We start from the raw sequence: 19109 nt of genomic DNA, 5'->3' as shown, positions 1-19109 counted from the left end.
AGTGACGCTATGTCCTCAGCGGTCATGGCTGCCCTAATGTCCCTGACAGGCTCCCTCATTCTAACTCGTAGTTCCCAGGACGTAAGGTCTACATATATAGGGCCACAGGGACATGTGGCATAGTAGACAACAAAATCACTGATACAAGATATACACTCACCGGCCACTTTATTAGGTACACCTGTCCAACTTCTTGTTAACACTTAATTTCTAATCAGCCAATCACATGGCGGCAACTCAGTGCATTTAGGCATGTAGACATGGTCAAGACAATCTCCTGCAGTTCAAACCGAGCATCAGTCTGGGGAAGAAAGGTGATTTGAGTGCCTTTGAACGTGGCATGGTTGTTGGTGCCAGAAGGGCTGGTCTGAGTATTTCAGAAACTGCTGATCTACTGGGATTTTCACGCACAACCATCTCTAGGGTTTACAGAGAATGGTCCGAAAAAGAAAAAAAATCCAGTGAGCGGCAGTTCTGTGGGCGGAAATGCCTTGTTGATGCCAGAGGTCAGAGGAGAATGGGCAGACTGGTTCGAGCTGATAGAAAGGCAACAGTGACTCAAATCGCCACCCGTTACAACCAAGGTAGGCCTAAGAGCATCTCTGAACGCACAGTGCGTCGAACTTTGAGGCAGATGGGCTACAGCAGCAGAAGACCACACCGGGTACCACTCCTTTCAGCTAAGAACAGGAAACTGAGGCTACAATTTGTACAAGCTCATCGAAATTGGACAGTAGAAGATTGGAAAAACGTTGCTTGGTCTGATGAGTCTCGATTTCTGCTGCGACATTCGGATGGTAGGGTCAGAATTTGGCGTAAACAACATGAAAGCATGGATCCATCCTGCCTTGTATGGAGCATCTTTGGGATGTGCAGCCGACAAATCTGCGGCAACTGTGTGATGCCATCATGTCAATATGGACCAAAATCTCTGAGGAATGCTTCCAGCACCTTGTTGAATCTATGCCACGAAGAATTGAGGCAGTTCTGAAGGCAAAAGGGGGTCCAACCCGTTACTAGCATGGTGTACCTAATAAAGTGGCCGGTGAGTGTATATTCCCTAATCTGAAATGTCCATTTCCCATCTGATGAACAGAAAGTGGCGATGCACTCAATGTTATGACAGGCTAAACAAGAGCCACAAGGGAAACATCCTTGTTGAGGCCAACCCGTGGAAAAAGGGAGAGGCTTGAGCAATGTAATGGCTCTTGACCAAAAGGTCTTTCAGATTACAACTTCTTCTTGCCGTTAGTAATGGCTTATCAGGTAACAACTTACCCAAAGCAGGCTCAGTTTTAAGAATAGACCAATGTGTATTTAGAATATTTCTAGTAGTATCCCATCTGTTATTATAAGTAGAAATAAATCTAACATCATGGGAGCCATCATGACTCATCCCGAGCATCCGCATAAAATGTCCCTGCATACACAATGTTAAAGATATGTACGCAGGACGCATGCAGAAGTAGATGGAGCTTAAGGAACTAAGTCCGCAGCACCATGCTGCGGACTGAAACGCTAGTGTGAACCTAGCCTAGGAGAGCTATTCTTGGGTAGTGGGTCTAGGAGAGCTGTCCCTGGGTAGTGTGGCTAAGAACACTGTTCCCGGGTAGATCTTGGAGAACTGTCTGTGAGTAGTTGAGCTAAGAGCCATTCCTGGGTAGTAGGGTTATGAGTGCTGTCCTTTGGTCATACTGAAAAGAGCACTGTCCCTGTGTAGTAGCGCTACAGCGCTGTCCTTGGGTAAGAGAGCTAATAGCGCTGTCCCTGGACAGTTGGGCTAAAAGATGTTTCCCTGGGTAGTTAGGCTAAGAGTGTTGTCCTTGGCTTGTAGGGCTAAGATAGCTGTCCCTGGGTAGTACAACTAAAAAATCTGTCCGTCTAGTAGAGCTAAGAGCACTGTTCCTGTGTAATAGGATTAATATAGCTGTTCCTGGGTAGTAGGGCTAAGATCACTGTTCCTGGGTAGTGGGGCTAAGATCACTATTCCTGGGTAGTGGGGCTAAGATCTATTCCTGGGTAGCGGGGCTAAGATCACTATTCCTGGGTAGCAGGGCTAAGATCACTATTCCTGGGTAGCAGGGCTAAGATCACTATTCCTGGGTAGCAGGGCTAAGATCACTATTCCTGGGTACCAGGGCTAAGATCACTGTTCCTGGATAGCAGGGCTAAGATCACTGTTCCTGGGTAGCAGGGCTAAGATCACTTTTCCTGGGTAGCAGGGCTAAGATCACTATTCCTGGGTAGCAGGGCTAAGATCACTATTCCTGGGTAGTAGGGATAAGATCACTATTCCTAGGTAGTAGGGCTAAGATCACTATTCCTGGGTAGTAGGGATAAGATCACTATTCCTGGGTAGTAGGGATAAGATCACTATTCCTAGGTAGTGGGGCTAAGATCCCTGTCCCTGGGTAGTAGAGCTAAGAGTGCTGTCCCTGGATAGTGGGGCTAAGCAGGCTTGTCCTTGGCTTGTAGGTCCAAGAGAGCTGGTTTTGGATAGTAGGGCTAAGATCGTTGTTCCTGGGTAGTAGTTCTAGGAGAACTGTCTGTGGGTAGTTGTGCTAAGAGAGCTGTGCCAGACCTCAGAGTCCAAGATGGACTGCTCCCTATGCTAAGCGCTGGCTGCATCTGCTCTGATTCAAGGATGGAACCTACTCCCTTGCCGGTCCATCTGCTAAGTACTGGCTGCCTCAGTTCTGATTTAAAGATTCAAAGATGGAGCCTGTTTCCTTTGCTTTTTCCAACCACTTTGTTAAGTGCTGGTTGACTTCATCTACTCGGTTTGAAAGATGGCACTCGCGCTTTGTGCTGGCGCTGCCCCTATACCTAGCACTGGCTTTGTTGACGTAGGACGCAGCCAATACTTAGCACCCACCCCTTGTGTTAGTGCCACCCCTTCTATAATCTTTCATTTTGAGCTCTGGAGTAATGGTCTACACTGCTCTTTAAAAGAAACTCTCAGGCAGTAGACACAGGACTGGCTCTCCATTTGGGAAACGCATAGCCGAATATTTGTAGTGGACTAGGAGAAGTTTCTTTACACTTGAACATGGACTTAAGAATATAACTTTTTCTTGTGCAGTTTTGCTCCGCAAATGGTCTGGAATACCTGGTTGGCCGTGTGTGGATTGGTGCTTGGCTAATTGTGATAGTCGTGGCCACTGTAGCCTGTGAAGGAAGCTTCTTAGTTCGATTTGTCTCCCGCTTCACACAGGAAATCTTCTCCATCCTGATCTCCCTCATCTTCATCTATGAGACATTCTACAAGTTGTTCAAGGTGAGATTTGCCATCGCAGACCCCATGTTAGTGAGTGTCTGCCTTCCACCATCATTGTCCTCCTCAGAACCTATGAACCTGGACCCACCATCTTTCAGGATTGTAACCTTTCTGCAACTTTGATCTAGGTTTTTCAAGAACATCCGCTCACTAACTGCAAGAATGTGACTGACTCTGCTCTTATCAATGTTACTGATCACCGGCAACTTAACCAGACAGAAACCATGGTGCCCACACAAATTACAGGACAACCAAACACGGCCCTGCTCTCTCTGGTACTGATGGCGGGAACCTTCTTCATTGCGTTCTTCCTAAGGAAACTTAAGAACAGCAACTTCTTTCCTGGAAGGGTGAGCAGGCGCTTCTTTACTTTCAAAGTCCCGTTACAACCTCAGTTAAAGAACACCTTTTTTACAAGCCGTATCTTACAGGACCACATTACTTAATGCAGTCTTGTGTGTGAGAGAAAGTCAGGGCCAGTACTCTTTGACCCATGTCTGTCATCGCTTCACACTGGTTTTATACAGTCGCGGACAGAAGTTCTGAGACTGACAGATTTTGATTTTCACACTTTCCTGCTTTAGTGTCTTCACTCTTTTAGTTGTACGTTTCTATGGTTACTGACTGACAATTATCAGCATTTTATACGTTTTTACACTGTTCCTGACAAATCCATGAAGTTCCTGTGATGTCTCAATATTTCCAGCGCTGCCCCTTATTATTCCCAGACTTCTGCCCTTTCCTTAGCAGCTGGATATCGGCTTCAGGGCAGATCCTGACTGATGGCCGCCCGTCCTTGTCTCATCCGAGGTTGAAGTTATCACAATTTCTGGGTTTTGTCACGGTTTGAGGATTGACCACAGGTTCTCAAGGGGATTCAGATCTGGAGAGTTTCCAGCCGTGAACACAAAGTGTCACTGATTTGTTCCCATGACCAATTAATTCTCACTTTTGCCTGGAAAAAGCATCATCACCATATTGTCCAGGTTAATGGGAGAAGCTGTTCTTGGAAAAGGTTAACTCATAACTGTGTTCTTAGATATAATTGTGAGTGAGCTCCTCCCCCACACATTGTGAGAGAGCCTATTCCTTGGATAGGAAGTCACCAAACTCTGAGTATGTCCCCTCTATGGATAAGAAGCCCCCCACATATTGTAAGTGATCCCCCTCCATGGGTGAGAAGCCATCACACATAGTGAAAGAGCCACTTCCATGGACGAGAAGTCCCCAAATGTTGTGAGTGAGCCTCCTCCATGGATAAGAAGCCCTTGCACATTGTGAGACCCCTCCATGGTTGAGAACCCCCGCACATTGTGAGTGAATCTCCTCCATGGATGAGTAACGCCCAAACATTGTAATCCCCTACATGGATGAGAAGCCCCCGAATGTTGTGAGTGAGCCTCCTCCATGGATAAGAAGCCCTCGCACATTGTAAGTGAGACCCCTCCATGGTTGAGAACCCCCGCACATTGTGAGTGAATCTCCTCCATGGATGAGTAACGCCCAAACATTGTGAGTAATCCCCTACATGGATGAGAAGCCCCCGCACATTGTGAGTGAGCCCCCTTCATGCACAAGAAGCCCCTGTGAGCAACTTATGGAGAAAATGGCCCCAGAAATATGAGTGGGAAGCGTTTCCTGCCTTAGCAGTGGACACTGCAGACTCCCACACACCACGCTGCCACACAGATCTCGTCTTTCCAGATGACTGATGAAGGTCAGGTAATGACCGAAACGTCTCATTTATTTTTGGAATGTCTTCACTCAAATAAATAAGTTCTTCAACACACGTGTATGAGTGCCAAGTATTTCTACATCACAGCTCCCTAAGCTTGTCGTTACCTCCTCTCAGTGGATGCCCGACAAAAGCGAGGTGCCACTGCTGGGGGTAGTCGGCCCTGGAAGCTCCAAAGGTGCAGCTGCTCTAATCCCGTTGAGCCAGCGGAAGGGCGAGACTGTAATGTGCACCCTCTTGGGTATTTGTTGGGACTGTTCTATACGTTGTTTGTTGTTGCGTTGTTGCCACACTGTTCTAACCTCACCCTGTGTTGTCTGAGTAGTGTTCTGCCCACAGGGAGAGAGACGTTGTGCAGGATAGTTTGTGGATTAGGTCCGCGCTGCCACAATAATACAGATTCAAATGTAATGAAAAGCTCTGGTGGTTTATTCAACGCGTTTCAAGGTCTATCTGACCTCTTCATCAGGAAAATACCACAAAGATGTCTTTTCATTACATTTGAATCTGTATTATTGTGGCAGCGCGGACTTAATCCGCAAATTATCCTGCACAACGTCTCTGAGAAGGTCTCGTGGGCGGCCGGTGGATCTGCAGCAGGCGATACACACATGCTTTTTGCCTTACACCATCAGGTGAGCAGCTCCCTGTTAAAAAGCTGCACTTAATCTGAGAATAAGACCCCCCTATATGCGCTCAGGGAGAGAGAGCAGGCGTTCAGTGGGATGATCCCTGGTCCATGCAGCCTCGAGTCAGTGGACTAGAGCACCCGCTCATCCCCGTGTCTTCACACCCTCCATGGATGTGAAGCACCCGCACATTGTGAGTGACCCCACCATAGATGAGAAGCCCCTGCACATTGTCACTGAGTCCCTCCATGAATGACAAGCTCCGCACATTGTGAGTGATCCCTCTCCATGGATGAGAAAATATCACACATTGTGACTGATCCCCTCCATTGGTAAGAAGCCCCGATACATTGTGAGTGAGCTCCTCCATGGATGAGAAGCCCCTGCACATTGTGAGTGACCCCCTCCATAGATGAGACGCCCCTGCACACTGTCAGTGAGTCCCTCCAGAGGTGTATCTAGGGTTTCTGGCACCCGGGGCAAGAATTCAGCTTGGCGCCCCCTAGAACATATGCGATTTGCACACTTAGTCATGTACCGACGAGCTCCTCTCCCTAAGGCTGCCGTCACACTAGCAGTATTTGGTCAGTATTTTACATCAGTATTTGTAAGCCAAAACCAGGAGTGGAACAAATAGAGGAAAAGTATAATAGAAACATCTGCACCACTTCTGCAGTTATCACCCACTCCTGGTTTTGGCTTAGAAATACTGATGTAACATACTGACCAAACACTGCTAGTGTGACGGCAGCCTAAGGCTCTCAATGTTCAGTGAAAAACTGAGAGAAGCAGAAGAGAAGCTCAGTGTCACAGGACCACAAGTATGAAAATCACATGGGTGAAGTGTCCATGTGACGACTACTGGAACCTGCAGAGCTGAGTCCTGACATCGCAGCTTCTGAATTATCACAACTAATGCACTGCACACTTTTAGGATTCTCCCTGGCCGGTGGACAGTCATGTCAGCATAAGTTTGTGATTTATATACTTCTGACCACATTCCGACTAGACGTGCCGGGCCTCGCTCAGTTCATTTTCATTGACGGAGGCCACACATGTCTAGTCAGCACGTGACCGCATGTATGTAAATCACCAGCACGAGAGAATCCTGACAGTGTGCAGTGCGCAGTGTGAGAATTCAGAAGTCTGCAGTCACAAAGAATGACTGCAGACCCATCACAAACCTGGACATTCCCTTTAATGCTCCTAATATAAATAAAAACATGAGAGTTAGTAACATAAATAACATTTACATCCAGGTACCTTATAGATGACGTCTCTGGAGCCGTTCTCCTTTTCTTCATCTTGTCCAGATCCCATGATTATTGTCTGCATAAAATATGACCCCCCACACTGTCCCTCTTATGGTACATGCTCTTCACACTGACCTCTCCTTTCCATACCGGCCCCCTCCTCACACTGTCCTCTCATACTGTGTCCACCCTATAGGGCCCAGTATTTATACTCCATATTTATACTGTACTCTCTCATCACACTCCCCCCTCCTTGGTATACTGTCCCCTCCTGGCTGTGCCCTTACACTGTCCCTCCATGCTACGCATGCACACATCCCAACACCCTCACTCCCTGTACTCTGTCCACATACGTTTTTCACATCGCTACCCATACTGTGTCTGCATACATTCCCCCGTTTGCTCCCCAAACTGTCTGCACCCATCCCCCATACATGCCCCCATCTCCCCCTTTGCTCTTTATTGTGTCCTCAAATCTCCCCCACACATTAAATCCCCCATCCCCATGAGAAATCTCCCCCCACACACATTCAATCCCTCATCTCCACTCCAATTCTCCCCACAATAAATACCCCCATCTCCACTCATATTAAATATTCCCCGTCCAATAATAAATCCCACCATCCCCACTCACAGTAAATCCCCCCCTGCACCTTCGGTGTCTTCAGCTCCACTGGAGCACTTACCACCGATCTGCCTCTGCCGCGCAGGTGAGTGACGTCAGCAGCGTGATCACATGACCTGATCACGCTGCTGGCGTCGCTCTGTCCCGGCAGTCAGATTCAATTGTACTCACATCTCAGATCCAGTACAATTGAACACTGGGAGCCGACGCGCCACAGCTTCCCTGTGCCGGCTGTCAGCTTGACAGTTGGCACAAAGAACAGCTGACTCCCAGTGCGGGGGGTGGCATAATGCAGCTGCCGGGGGAGACACTGCGGACCGCCGCTTTAGGCGGCCCTACTGCGACCCCCTGCCGGCAGCGCCCCCCCCCTAGATACGCCACTGAGTCCCTCCATGAATGACAAGCGCCGCACATTGTGAGTGACCCCTCTCCATGGATGAGAAACCGCCACACATTGTGACTGATCCCCTCCATTGGTAAGAATCCCCGATTCACTGCGAGTGAGCCCCTCCATGGGTGAGAAGCCCCCGCACATTATCAGTGAGTCCTTTACATGGATGAGAAGCACCAGCACATGGTCAGAGACCCCCTCCATAGATGAAGAGCCCCCGCACATGAGTGGTCTCAGGATGCTTTACTGCCAGCAGAGACAAAACTCATGGCAGCGTCACCTTTTCTGGAGACTATCAATCTTGCTGACGCTACTACAGTATGAAGGTGCTTCATCAGAAAAAGTAACTGCAAGGATTGGACTACAGAGGATGAGGGAAGTTATTTTCTCTGATGAAGCCACTTCAGACTGGGATATCTGGAAGAATAATTGTGCAGTGAAGAGAAGGTGGTACAGCCATGAGTCCTGTGTCTGCCAACAGTAAAGCCCCCCAACACCACTCATGTGGTGTGGCTTCACTTTTCATCCATGGAGGGGGCTTACTCACAATGTGTGGGGCATCTCATCCATGGAAGGGGCTCACTCACAGTTATACCTAATGCCATTTCAAAAAATGGATCTAAACCTCCTCCAAGAACAACTTCTCTCCATCATTTTCCAAGATCTCATCCCACTGAGAACCTGCAAAAAAAAAATGAAATTGTGATAACTCTGATGATCTGATGATACAAGAATGGGGCGGCCAACAGTCAGGATCTGCCTAGAAGCCGATATCCAGCTACCTGGGTGAAGAGCAGAAGTCTGGAGAATAAGGGACATCGCTGGGAATACTGAGGCTTTAAGAAACTTCATGGATTTGTCAATAAAGGTCTAAAAACAAAATCCAAAACTATTGTACTTCAAACCATAGAAACATCTGACTAACATTTTGTGGATTCAGTGTTTTTCGCTTTTTTAAAACTTGTCAGTTTTAAAACTTTTGTCCACTACTATAAATTATTCTTATATTATCTCTGATATGGGGTTTCAGGTGCGTCGTGTCATCGGAGATTTTGGCGTTCCCATTGCTATCCTCATCATGGTCTTGATTGACTTCAGTATAACTGACACTTATACTCAGGTTAGTGACTCTTGTTAATGTTCTTTATACTAACCATACACTGTGTGCAGAATTATTAGGCAAGTTGTATTTTGATTACATGATCCTTTTTATCCATGTTGTCCTACTCCAAGCTGTTCAGGCTCGAGAGCCAACTACCAATTAAGTAAATCAGGTGATGTGCATCTCTGTAATGAGGAGGGGTGTTGTCTAATGACATCAAAACCCTATATAAGGTGTGCTTAATTATTAGGCAACTTCCTTTCCTTTGGCAAAATGGTTCAGAAGAGAGATTTGACGGCTCTGAAAAGTCCAACATTGTGAGATGTCTTGCAGAGGGAAGCAGCAGTGTTGAAATTGCCAAACTTTAGAAGCGCGATCACCGAACAATCAAGCGTTTCATGGCAAATAGCCAACAGGGTCGCAAGAAGTGTGTTGGGCAAAAAAGGTGCAAAATAACTGCCCATGAATTGAGGAAAATCAAGCGGGAAGCTGCCAAGATGCCATTTGCCACCTGTTTTGTCATATTTCAGAGCTGCAACGTTACTGAAGTAACAAAAAGCACAAGGTGTGCGATACTCAGGGACATGGCCAAGGTAAGGAAAGCTGAAAAACGACCACCTGTGAACAAGAAACATAAGACAAAACGTCAAGACTGGGCCAAGAAATATCTTAAGACTGACTTTTCAAAGGTTTTATGGACTGATGAAATGAGAGTGACTCTTGATGGGCCAGATGGATGGGCCAGAGGCTGGATCAGTAAAGGGCAGAGAGCTCCACTCCGACGCCAACAAAGTGGAGGTGGGGGACTGGTATGGGCTGGGATCATCAAAGATGAACTTGTGGGACCTTTTCGAGTTGAGGATAGAGTGAATCTCAACTCCCAGACCTACTGCCAGTTTCTGGAAGACAACTTCTTCAAGCAGTGGTACAGGAAGAAGTCGGTATCGTTCAAGAAAACCATGATTTTCATGCAGGACAATGTTCCATCATATGCCTCCAGCTACTCCACAGCGTGGCTGGCCAGGAAAGGTCTCAAAGAAGAAAAAATAATGACATGGCCCCCTTGTTCACCTGATCTGAACCCAATAGAGAACCTGTGGTCCTTCATAAAATGTGAGATCTACAGGGAGGGAAAAGTCCACCTCTTGGAACAGTGTCTGGGAGGTTGTGGTGGCTGCTGCACGCAATGTTGGTCGTAAACAGATCAAGCAACTGACAGAATCTATGGATGGAGGCTGCTGAGTGTCATCATACTGTAAAGAAAGGTGGCTAAATTGGTCACTAATTTTTTTTTGTTTTTGCATGTCAGAAATGTTTATTTCTAAATTTTGTGCAGTGATATTGGTTTACCTGGTGAATATAAACAAGTGAGATGGGAATATATTTGGTTTTTATTAAGTTGCCTAATAATTCTGCACAGTAATAGTTACCTGCACAAACAGATATCCTCCTAAGATAGACAAATCTAAAAAACCCCACTCCAACTTCCAAAAATATTAAGCTTTGATATTTATGAGTCTTTTGGGTTGATTGAGAACATAGTTGTTGATCAATGATAAAAATAATCCTCTAAAATACAACTTGCCTAATAATTCTGCCCACAGTGTAAATCCATCCACATGAAGAAACTGGAGACAAGTACTGTAGTCATCCTTCCAGCCATCCCAGGGGACCACCAGGGTTGACAATTCTCATGTTGTATTTACAGAAATTGAGCGTTCCCAATGGCTTCAAAGTGACATCCCCAGAGAAGAGGGGCTGGGTGATGAATCCTCTGGGATCGGTGGAGCCTTTCCCTGTTTGGATGATGTTTGCTAGTGTCCTTCCAGCTGTTCTCGTCTATATTCTGATCTTCATGGAAACTCAGATCACTACGTGAGTCCTAGCTTTTGTTCTTCCATACTTCCTATAATCAAATACACTACTCTATTTACCAGTAAATGTGAAACTGATCTCTGACTCGATCGTTATTTCTTTGCAGGCTTATTATAAGTAAGAAGGAGCGGATGTTGGTGAAGGGCTCAGGCTTTCATTTTGACCTACTTCTCATCGTGGCAATGGGTGGAATATGTGCACTCTTTGGGTTGCCATGGATGGCGGCTACAACTGTTCGCTCAGTCACGCATGCAAATGCATTAACTGTTATGAGTAAGGCTGTTGCCCCTGGGGATAAACCAAAAATTCAAGAAGTAAAAGAGCAGCGAGTCACAGGATTGTTGGTGGCCATCCTAGTAGGTGAGAAGATAGTGTACAGTCGCCCACCAGAGCCTTTACTTGGTTCATGTCTGTATGTATCTCAAGGACACTTCTGTATCTCACATTGTGTAGGATGACTCGGTATCAGATATAGGTCATTGGGATGACCTGATACCACATATACAGTGCCTTGCGAAAGTATTCGGTCCCCTGGGACTTTTCAACCTTTTCCCACATATCATGCTTCAAACATAAAGATACCAAATGTAAATTTTTGGTGAAGAATCCACAACAAGTGGAACACAATTGTGAAGTTGAACAAAATTTATTGGTGGTTTTAAATTTTTATGGAAATTCGAAAACTGAAAAGTGGGGTGTGTGTTAGAAAAAATACCTCAGTGAGGATTGAGAAGAAAAGCAAAATAGAATTGTGTGGATAAAACAAAACTTATTTAATGTCCATTCAAAAAGTGATTACAAAAATGAAGAAAAAGTAAATTATAAGTTCATTGCACACAAAATTAAGTATTAGTTTAAAAATGGAAGCAAGCATTGATCTTACATATGGTCTTGTGGTATGATGTGGTCGTCCATGTGGAGAGTCTCAAGGTATAAGAACTCTACCATACTCAGAACAGATGGTTTATATACCATTTCGACCCATAGACTTACATTGGTTACTATTTTCTCCTACCTTCTATCCCCATAAGGTGATCTACTTCTATGTTCATAGCTCGTACCATAAAAGTAGCTTCCAGAATATGCCTAATGATTCTGTGCATTACCTCATTCCATATTGCCTAAATATATTTTGTTTACCAGCTACAAGTAACCTTAGTCGTCCAATTATAGCTTGACTTGACAAGTAACCTCTAGCTTTTGACATGCAGAGAACAGATGCTCAAGCCAAGATCCTCAGAATCTATACGGAATCATACACTCTCCCTAGGCCCTGGTTCATTAATTGAAACCTGTATATATCAATATGTAAGTGACAATATATTATTATTATAAGATTTTACAGCGTGCAATATTATTCGGCCCCTTTACTTTCACTCCAGAAGTTCATTGTGGATCTCTGAATGATCCAATGTTGTCCTAAATGCCTAATGATGATAAATATAATCCACCTGTGTGTAATCAAGTCTCCGTATAAATGCACCTGCTCTGTGATAGTCTCAGGGTTCTGTGTGAAGCACAGAGAGCATCATGAAGACCAAGGAACACAACAGGCAGGTCCGTGATACTGTTGTGGAGAAGTTTAAAGCCGGATATTGATACAAAATGATTTCCAAAACTTTAAACATCCCAAGGAGCACTGTGCAAGCGATCATATTGAAATGGAAGGAGTATCATACCACTGCAAATCTACCAAGACCCGGCCGTCCTCACAATCGTGTTCCACTTGTTGATTCCCTACCAAAAATTGATATTTGGTATCTTTATGTTTGAAGCATGATATGTGGGAAGAGGTGGAAAAGTCCCAGAGGGCTGAATATTTTTGCAAGGCACTGTAAACAGAAAAGACAATCCAATAACAGATATTAATTGGCAGGATGATCCAGTACCAGTTAGATCAGGATGACCTGGTATCAGATGTTCCTCAGTAGGATGACCCTGTAGTAGATGAAGCTCGGCTACAACTCCTGGTATATATACCTCTGTAGGATGACCCAGTGATAGATTTAGCTCAGCGGGATGACCGGATATCAGATGTACCTTAGTAGGATGACCTGATGTGAAGACATGAGCTAGCTCTGAACTGCATAGACCAGGGAACATCCCTACAAATGCTCACTTTTCCTTTATAGTGGGTGTAACGCTACTCAGACAACACAGGGTGAGGGTAAAACTGTGTGGCAATGCTTTATTGAACCAAAAAACAGACAGATAACAAGTAGAAGGGTATGTGCACACGTTGCAGATTTCGGGTTTTTTTCGAGGAGAAATGCTGAAGATCTGCAAGTGATTTACAGTACAATGTAAATCAATGGCACTAAAAAAAATGTTCTGCTAATGATGCAGAAAAATCTGCACGGAAAACGCAGCAGATTGAAAAAAGGACCATGTCAATTCTTTTTGCAGATCTGCTGTGTTTCTGCACCCATTCCAAAAAGGAAGAAATCCACTCAAAATCCACAGCAAATCCGCCAAAAACTGCACAAAAAACGGAAAAAATGCGGATTCTGACCTGCGTTTTCTGCCAAGAAATGCAGAGTCTGCACAGAAAATTGCAGTCTAATCCGCAACGTGTGCACATAGCTGAACAGTCTCCGCACAGTACCCAAGATGGTGCACATTAGAGTCTCGCACTTCCTCTGACACGCCGGGATAATGGCAGCTGTTACTTCAGAGCTCCCAGGGTCGGCTACCCCACTTGTGTCACGCACACAGAAACGCTTCAGGTACAGTTTGCATTTAATGTGGTCTTGCTTTTAATAGATTTAGGAGGCCTTTATGGCACAGCGAATACAAAAAACGTAGAGTAGGACTGCCCCATTATGAGAATGCCTTGGCGTGGCGGGGTGGCTCAAAGAATTCATCAATTGTTTGCTAAATGTCTCATTTTGATATACAGTTAGAAATGAATATGTGCACTTTATGTATTGCGTTCTGACCTCAAGCAGCGCTGGCTTCTCCCCTCTTTTGCTTTGATATGATCTGTTGTCAGATGTGCCTCAGTAGGATGACCCGGTACTAGATGTAGCTCAGCGGAATGACCAAACATCAGATGTTCCACTGTAGGATGACAACAAAGGGCAGCTCTGCTACTTCACATTAATTCTCTCACCACGGATCCGTCTCTGCTCAGGGTATACCGTCCATAATGACCTCAGTCTCTTCCTCCCTAGGCCTTTCCATTGTAATTGGAGATCTTCTTCGAAAGATCCCATTGGCGGTTCTGTTTGGGATATTCTTGTACATGGGGGTCACCTCACTGAACGGTATCCAATTCTACGAGCGCTTCCAACTCTTACTGAAACCCCCAAAGCATCACCCTGATGTGATTTATGCCAAGAAGGTAGGTCTTCTCAGCAGTCCTAGGTGTTTGTGATGGAACAGATTCTGATCATACAGTCAGTTGCCCTATCAAGGTCAACGGCAGTAAAGCCATAGCCAGGAAGGAGTGTTAAAAGAAACTTTTCAGATTGTATTAATCTGGACCTGCTAGTATCATATGAACATCAATATAACCCAACCATTGTTGTGTAAGGAGTACCTACAGACATTCCTGTGATCATATCTTTGCGTGGTATAGCAGCCATACTGGGAGACTTGGTGCAGGTTGGATGTAAGGTCAGCAGCAATTTGGGACAACCACACTGTACACAAATTATAACTGGAGTGTCTCATTCTCAGGTCCGCTCCCTCAGGATGCACCTATTCACAGCTCTGCAACTGGTGTGTCTGGCCGTCTTGTGGGCTGTTATGTCCACTGCAGCTTCTCTCGCTTTCCCCTTCATCCTCATTCTCACTGTTCCACTACGAATCTTCTTACTGAGAAAAATCTTCACTGATCGAGAGCTAAAATGCGTAAGTAACAGAAATCTAGACATGACAATGTTGTAACTGTGTATAACAAACTGCTATATGCAATATCAATCTCGGTGAAAGGTGAGATAACAGGTGAGGTGTAATATCCCAGTATACAGTATAATACAGGTGAGATAACAGGTGAGGTGTAATATCCCAGTATACAGTATAATCCAGGTGAGATAACAGGTGAGGTGTAATATCCCAGTATACAGTATAATACAGGTGAGATAACAGGTGAGGTGTAATATCCCAGTATACAGTATAATCCAGGTGAGATAACAGGTGAGGTGTAATATCCCAGTATACAGTATAATACAGGTGAGATAACAGGTGAGGTGTAATATCCCAGTATACAGTATAATACAGGTGAGATAACAGGTGAGGTGTAATATCCCAGTATACAGTATAATACAGGTGAGATAACAGGTGAGGTGTAATATGCCAGTATAAAGTATAATACAGGTGAGATAACAGGTGTGGTGTAATATCCCAGTATACAGTATAATACAGGTGAGATAACAGGTGAGGTGTAATATCCCTATATACAGTATAATACAGGTGAGATAACAGGTGAGGTGCAATATCCCAGTATACAGTATAATACAGGAGAGATAACAGGTGAGGTGTAATATCCCAGTATACAGTATAATACAGGTGAGATAACAGGTGAGGTGTATTATCCCAGTATACAGTATAATATAGGAGAGATAACAGGTGAGGTGCAATATCCCTATATACAGTATAATACAGGTGATATATCAGGTGCGGTGTAATATCCCAGTATACAGTATAATACATGTGAGATAACAGGTGAGGTGTAATATCCCAGTATACAGTATAATACAGGTGAGATAACAGGTGAGGTGTAATATCCCAGTATACAGTGTAATACAGGTGAGATAACAGGTGAGGTGTAATATCCCAGTATACAGTATAATACAGGTGAGGTGTAATATCCCAGTATACAGTATAATACAGGTGAGATAACAGGTGAGGTGTAATATCCCAGTATACAATAATACAGGTGAGATAACAGGTGAGGTGTAATATCCCAGTATACAGTATAATACAGGTGAGATAACAGGTGAGGTGTAATATCCCAGTATACAGAATAATACAGATGAGATAACAGGTGAGGTGTAATATCCCAGTATACAGTATAATACAGGTGAGATAACAGGTGATGTGTAATATCCCAGTATACAGTATAATACAGGTGAGATAACAGGTGAGGTGCAATATCCCAGTATACAGTATAATACAGGTGAGATAACAGGTGAGGTGTAATATCCCAGTATACAGTATAATACAGGTGAGATAACAGGTGAGGTGTAATATGCCAGTATAAAGTATAATACAGGTGAGATAACAGGTGAGGTGTAATATCCCAGTATACAGTATAATACAGGTGAGCTAACAGGTGAGGTGTAATATCCCAGTATACAGTATAATACAGGTGAGATAACAGGTGAGGTGTAATATCCCAGTATACAGTGTAATACAGGTGAGATAACAGGTGAGGTGTAATATGCCAGTATACAGTATAATACAGCTGAGGTGTAATATCTCGGTATAATACAGGTGAGATAACAGGTGAGGTGTAATATCCCAGTATACAGTATAATACAGGTGAGATAACAGGTGAGGTGTAATATCCCAGTATACAGTATAATACAGGTGAGATAACAGGTGAGGTGTAATATCCCAGTATACAGTATAATACAGGTGAGATAACAGGTGAGGTGTAATATGCCAGTATACAGTATAATACAGCTGAGGTGTAATATCTCGGTATAATACAGGTGAGATAACAGGTGAGGTGTAATATCCCAGTATACAGTATAGTACAGGTGAGATAACAGGTGAGGTGTAATATCCCAGTATACAGTATAATCCAGGTGAGATAACAGGTGAGGTGTAATATCCCAGTATACAATAATACAGGTGAGATAACAGGTGAGGTGTAATAACCCAGTATACAGTATAATACAGGTGAGATAACAGGTGAGGTGTAATATCCCAGTATACAGTATAATACAGGTGAGATAACAGATGAGGTGTAATATCCCAGTATACAGTATAATACAGGTGAGATAACAGGTGAGGTGTAATATCCCAGTATACAGTATAATACAGGTGAGATAACAGGTGAGGTGTAATATCCCAGTATACAGTGTAATACAGGTGAGATAACAGGTGAGGTGTAATATGCCAGTATACAGTATAATACAGCTGAGGTGTAATATCTCGGTATAATACAGGTGAGATAACAGGTGAGGTGTAATATCCCAGTATACAGTATAATACAGGTGAGAACAGGTGAGGTGTAATATCCCAGTATACAGTATAATACAGGTGAGATAACAGGTGAGGTGTAATATCCCAGTATACAGTATAATCCAGGTGAGATAACAGGTGAGGTGTAATAACCCAGTATACAGTATAATACAGGTGAGATAACAGGTGAGGTGTAATATCCCAGTATACAATAATACAGGTGAGATAACAGGTGAGGTGTAATATCACAGTATAAAGTATAATACAGGTGAGATAACAGGTGAGGAGTAATATCCCAGTATACAGTATAATACAGGTGAGATAACAGGTGAGGTGTAATATCCCAGTATACAGTATAATACAGGTGAGATAACAGGTGAGGTGTAATATCCCAGTATACAGTATAATACAGGTGAGATAACAGGTGAGGTGTAATATCCCAGTATAAAGTATAATACAGGTGAGATAACAGGTGAGGTGTAATATGCCTGTTTACAGTATAATACAGGTGAGGTAACAGGTGAAGTGTAATATCCCAGTATAAAGTGTTGTGAATTCCGTCTGGGCTCCCTCTGGTGGCCTTTAGCGATACTGCGGGTCTGAAGAGGGGCTCAGCTGCCTCATTTCCTGCTTTGCTGGTTCCTGTTTAACTCCACCTGCACCTTTGTTTGTTGCCTGCTGTCGTTGTATTCAGTACTGGTTCTGATCTCTCTGGACTTCCTTGTGACCTGTCTCCATCCGGAGAAGCTAAGTCTTGCTAGTTCATGTTTGCTCATTTTTCTCTTGAAAATATGTTTCATTATAGGATGAGTTCAGTCCAGCTTGCTTATATGTGATTTTTTGCTTGCTGGAAGTTCTGGGGTGCAGAGTGCGCCCCTCACATCGTGAGTCGGTGTGGGGGTTCTTGTATTTTCTGCGTGGATAGTTTTTGATAGCAGGGATCTGTGCGGTCAGTACAAAAACTATCTTCTGTCTATTTAGCATTAGCGGGCCTCATTTGCTTAAACCTGTTTTTCATTACTACGTTTGTATTTTCCCCTTAACTCACCGTTATTATTTGTGGGGGCTGTCTAAACTTTGGGGTCATTTCTCTGAGGCAAGTGAGGCTTGGCTTTCTCTCTAGGGGTAGTTAGTTCCTCAGGCTGTGACGAGGCGTCTAGGTTACGCTCCACGGCTGCCTTTAGTGTGTATTGGATAGGTTCAGTGTTGCAGTCAGTATAGTTTCCACATCCCCAGAGCTCGTCCTAATTTTCTGGTTTACCTATCAGGTCAGTTTGGTGATCCTACCACCGGATCATAACAGTACAGCAGGCCCGTAAAGAGTTAATGCATCGCAAAAGAGGGATAAGAGAAATCCTGAGTTAATTTTTTTTTTCTGCAGTGTGTCTTGCCTCTCTCCTCCCCTTAATCTCTGGGTGGTTCAGAATTCAGCTGCAGCTATGGACCTTCAGAGTCTGTCTTCTAGTGTGGATCATCTCACTGCTAGAGTACAAGGCATTCAGGATTATGTAGTTCGCAGTCCTATGTCAGAGCCTAAGATACCTATTCCTGAGTTGTTCTCCGGAGACAGATCTAGGTTTTTGAACTTAAATAATTTGCAATTATTTTTAATTTCTCTGAGACCTCGTTCCTCTGGTGATCCGGTTCAGCAAGTTAAAATTGTTATTTCTTTGTTGCGTAATGACCCCCAGGACTGGGCATTCTTTCTGGCGCCAGGAGATCCTGCATTGCAAAATGTGGATGCGTTTTTTCTGGCGCTTGGAGTGCTTTATGGGGAACCTAATCTGGTAGACCAAGCAGAAAAGGTTTTGCTGGCTCTCTCCCAGGGTCAGGATGAAGCAGAGGTTTACTGTCAGAAGTTTAGGAAATGGTCTGTGCTCACTCAATGGAATGAGTGTGCCCTGGCAGCAATTTTCAGAAAGGGTCTTTCTGAAGCCATTAAGGATGTTATGGTGGGGTTCCCCACGCCTGCGGGTCTGAGTGAGTCAATGTCTTTGGCCATTCAGATTGATCGGCGTTTGCGGGAGCGCAAACCAGTGCACCATCTGGCGGTATTTTCTGAGCAGAAGCCTGAGTCTATGCAATGT

At 44.3% G+C, this 19109-nt stretch overlaps 1 protein-coding gene across 5 annotated transcripts in view; it reads left to right on the top strand.

Annotated features, from left to right (window-relative positions):
- The window catches only part of SLC4A2 (solute carrier family 4 member 2), a 334039-nt gene that overhangs the window by 301921 nt on the left and 13009 nt on the right, over positions 1-19109 (top strand). For all 5 annotated transcript variants that reach the window (XM_077267743.1, XM_077267745.1, XM_077267742.1 and 2 more), the window contains 7 exons: positions 3083-3277; positions 3406-3627; positions 8941-9030; positions 10721-10887; positions 10994-11247; positions 14061-14230; positions 14569-14742. In XM_077267743.1, coding sequence (XP_077123858.1) covers positions 3083-3277; positions 3406-3627; positions 8941-9030; positions 10721-10887; positions 10994-11247; positions 14061-14230; positions 14569-14742 — 1272 coding nt within the window. The remainder of the gene's footprint in view (positions 1-3082; positions 3278-3405; positions 3628-8940; positions 9031-10720; positions 10888-10993; positions 11248-14060; positions 14231-14568; positions 14743-19109) is intronic.

Source organism: Ranitomeya variabilis, chromosome 6, assembly GCF_051348905.1.
Source record: "Ranitomeya variabilis isolate aRanVar5 chromosome 6, aRanVar5.hap1, whole genome shotgun sequence".
In the NCBI taxonomy this organism is placed as follows: domain Eukaryota; kingdom Metazoa; phylum Chordata; class Amphibia; order Anura; family Dendrobatidae; genus Ranitomeya; species Ranitomeya variabilis.
This window is presented reverse-complemented; position numbering and strand designations above follow the sequence as displayed.